The sequence below is a fragment of the Corvus brachyrhynchos genome, unplaced genomic scaffold (assembly GCF_000691975.1).
Source record: "Corvus brachyrhynchos isolate BGI_N302 unplaced genomic scaffold, ASM69197v1 scaffold56, whole genome shotgun sequence".
NCBI classification, from domain to species: Eukaryota; Metazoa; Chordata; class Aves; order Passeriformes; family Corvidae; genus Corvus; species Corvus brachyrhynchos.
This window is the reverse complement of record NW_008238664.1, coordinates 7,237,077-7,239,284: the sequence shown is the minus strand read 5'-3', so window position 1 is coordinate 7,239,284 and position 2,208 is coordinate 7,237,077. Positions and strand designations below refer to the sequence as shown.

At 55.6% G+C, this 2,208-nt stretch overlaps 1 protein-coding gene across 6 annotated transcripts in view; it reads right to left on the bottom strand.

Moving 5' to 3' along the window:
• Window positions 1-6: 6 nt before the first annotated feature.
• Window positions 7-2,208, bottom strand: part of GRIN2B (glutamate ionotropic receptor NMDA type subunit 2B) — a 222,741-nt gene continuing 220,539 nt past the window's right edge. For all 6 annotated transcript variants that reach the window (XM_017737898.1, XM_017737897.1, XM_017737900.1 and 3 more), the window contains one exon: window positions 7-1,925. In XM_017737898.1, coding sequence (XP_017593387.1) covers window positions 18-1,925 — 1,908 coding nt within the window. In that variant the 3' untranslated portion in view covers window positions 7-17. The remainder of the gene's footprint in view (window positions 1,926-2,208) is intronic.

Genomic DNA, 2,208 nt, shown 5'->3' with positions numbered 1-2,208 from the left:
CGCTCTTCCCCTCTCACTCAAACATCAGACTCAATACTGGAGAGTTTCTCATAAACATGCCCGTTGCTGGAGCCATTGAAAGCCCTGGGGTTTTTGTTGTTAGGCACACAGGGGTTGGACTGGTTCCCTATACAGATGTCCTTCTGGAAACGGGCTGGCACAGCCCCATGAAGGGCTGAGACCACCGGCTTGTTGGTGGTGACAATGGCTCGGAAGTCTGGCCTGGCTTTGGGCCCTCCTGCCACCACAGGCTGCCTGAAGAAATAAGATTTGCTGCCGTGGAGCAAGCATTGGTCATCCCCAAAAGTGGGGATGAAAGGGTTTTGGGTGACCCGGTCGGGGTAGAGTGACTTGCTGAGCATGTAGCCCCCACTGCTGCCGGGGTTGTTATGGTGGTGGTAGCTGGTGGCGGGCACTGAGGACTTGTTGTTGGCAAAGGTGGTCTCACTGGCTGGCATCTCAAACATGTGGGCGTAGGGGCTCCCCTCCAAAAAGCGGCCCTTGTCCTTGAGGCTGACGCTGCGGGGGGCCAGGGCTGAGTCATCCTTCTGCAGGTCCACAAAGGTGTCATAGGAGTGCTGCCGGCGGAGTTTGTTGCGGTTCTTCTTCTGCACCTTGGAGGCAGAATTGGAAGGGCTCTGAGGGTATTTGGAAGAGGAGGTGGCACTGGTGGCCACGGGCACGGGGGCAGGCGGCTGGTCCAGCTCTTGGAGCGAGTTGTCCTCACTGATATCATATAGGTTGCCCGCTTTCTTGCAAGCCTCACAGCGGATGCAGGCCTGGCGGGTGGAGTTCTGCCCCACTGTTGATTGCGTGTAGTTGTGCAGCTTAGAAGGGCAACTGCGGCAGAAATTAGCCCCGGTCCGGTCTTCCCAGTCTAGATTGGTCAGGTTCTTCTCCCATGGTGCTGGGACCCCACTCACAACGCCATGCTTGTGCTCGTTGCCTCCACCAAACTCGCCTGAGCCGTGCTTGTGATGGGCCCTGTTAGTGCAGGATCCACCCCCTCCTCCTCCCGTGTCGCGCTTAAATTCATCTCCCCGTTCTTTGTAGATATCCGTCAGGTCCACGTGTTCCCAGTGAGGTGAGTTCTCCTTGGTCCGAAACTGGTCAAGGTAGAAGTCCCGTAGCCCTTCCTTGTCCCTGAAGTAGCGCTTGTGGTCAGGTGAGCGGGGCGGGCGCCGGCGGTAGGCCAGCTCTATCTCATCAAATTCCCGCCGGGACTTGGCAGAGGCTGGGCGCTTCTTCAGGCTGTCCTTGTACTGCTGCTTCCGTCTCTTGGCTGCATTGCCCTCGATGTTGCCATAGGTGACCGTGTGAGTTGAAATGTCAGAGACATCCGAGCGGATCAGGTCGTCGTGGGTCCCGCTGCCCCCGTAACGGTCACTCTTGAAGGAGAACTTGCCATAAAGGTCACCCAGCTGGCTGTGCTTGGCAGGGGGTAGCCCCAGGTCCAAGGGCTTCTTCCCGATGGAGCGCGACTGGGCATTGAAGGGCGGGTTGTCACAGTCGTAGAGCCCGTCGATGGAGCTGGTGCTGCCAATGCTATGGGGGCGGTGGTGGTGGTGGTAGTGGTCCTGATACACATTGCTGTCCTTCAGCTGGAGATTGCCAAAGGTCCTTTCCACCTCACTAATATAGTCACTAAAGAGGTTCTCCTCACATGGGGGGTTGTTGTAGGATTTGCAGTCTGAGTGGGTGAAGCTGCGGCGGTGCTCAGAGATATCATAGACAGATGACTCGCGGCGGATAAAGTCCAGGGCACTCTGTGGTGAGCCATTGACCCCTGACAAGTTGGCCATGTTCTTGGCTGTCCGAAGCAGGCGGAGGATGTTGGAATGGGTGTTGTTCATAGTTGCTGTGGGGGAGTTCATTGCTGACTGGCGTTCTTCGATGGCCACGCCATGGATGCAGCTGTAGATACCCTGAAATGAGAGAAAGCAAGAAGGTGAGTGGTCCCGCAAAGAATACACAGAAGGGGACCCGAACTGGGAAGCATTGTGTGCATCAAGAGCGTGTTCCTGTAGGATAGTAGAGCCTATCAGCCTTCCATCATGAAGCACAATCAAATCAAATGAAATCAGATCTGCTCTACCAACTCTGCTCTACCTTGCTGTTTTGACCCTCTTTCTTGACCACCACATTTTTTCTTTTCTCTCCATTGCTCTCCCTCTGTTTTGTTTCAAGTCGTATCTCCAGAATGCAGGA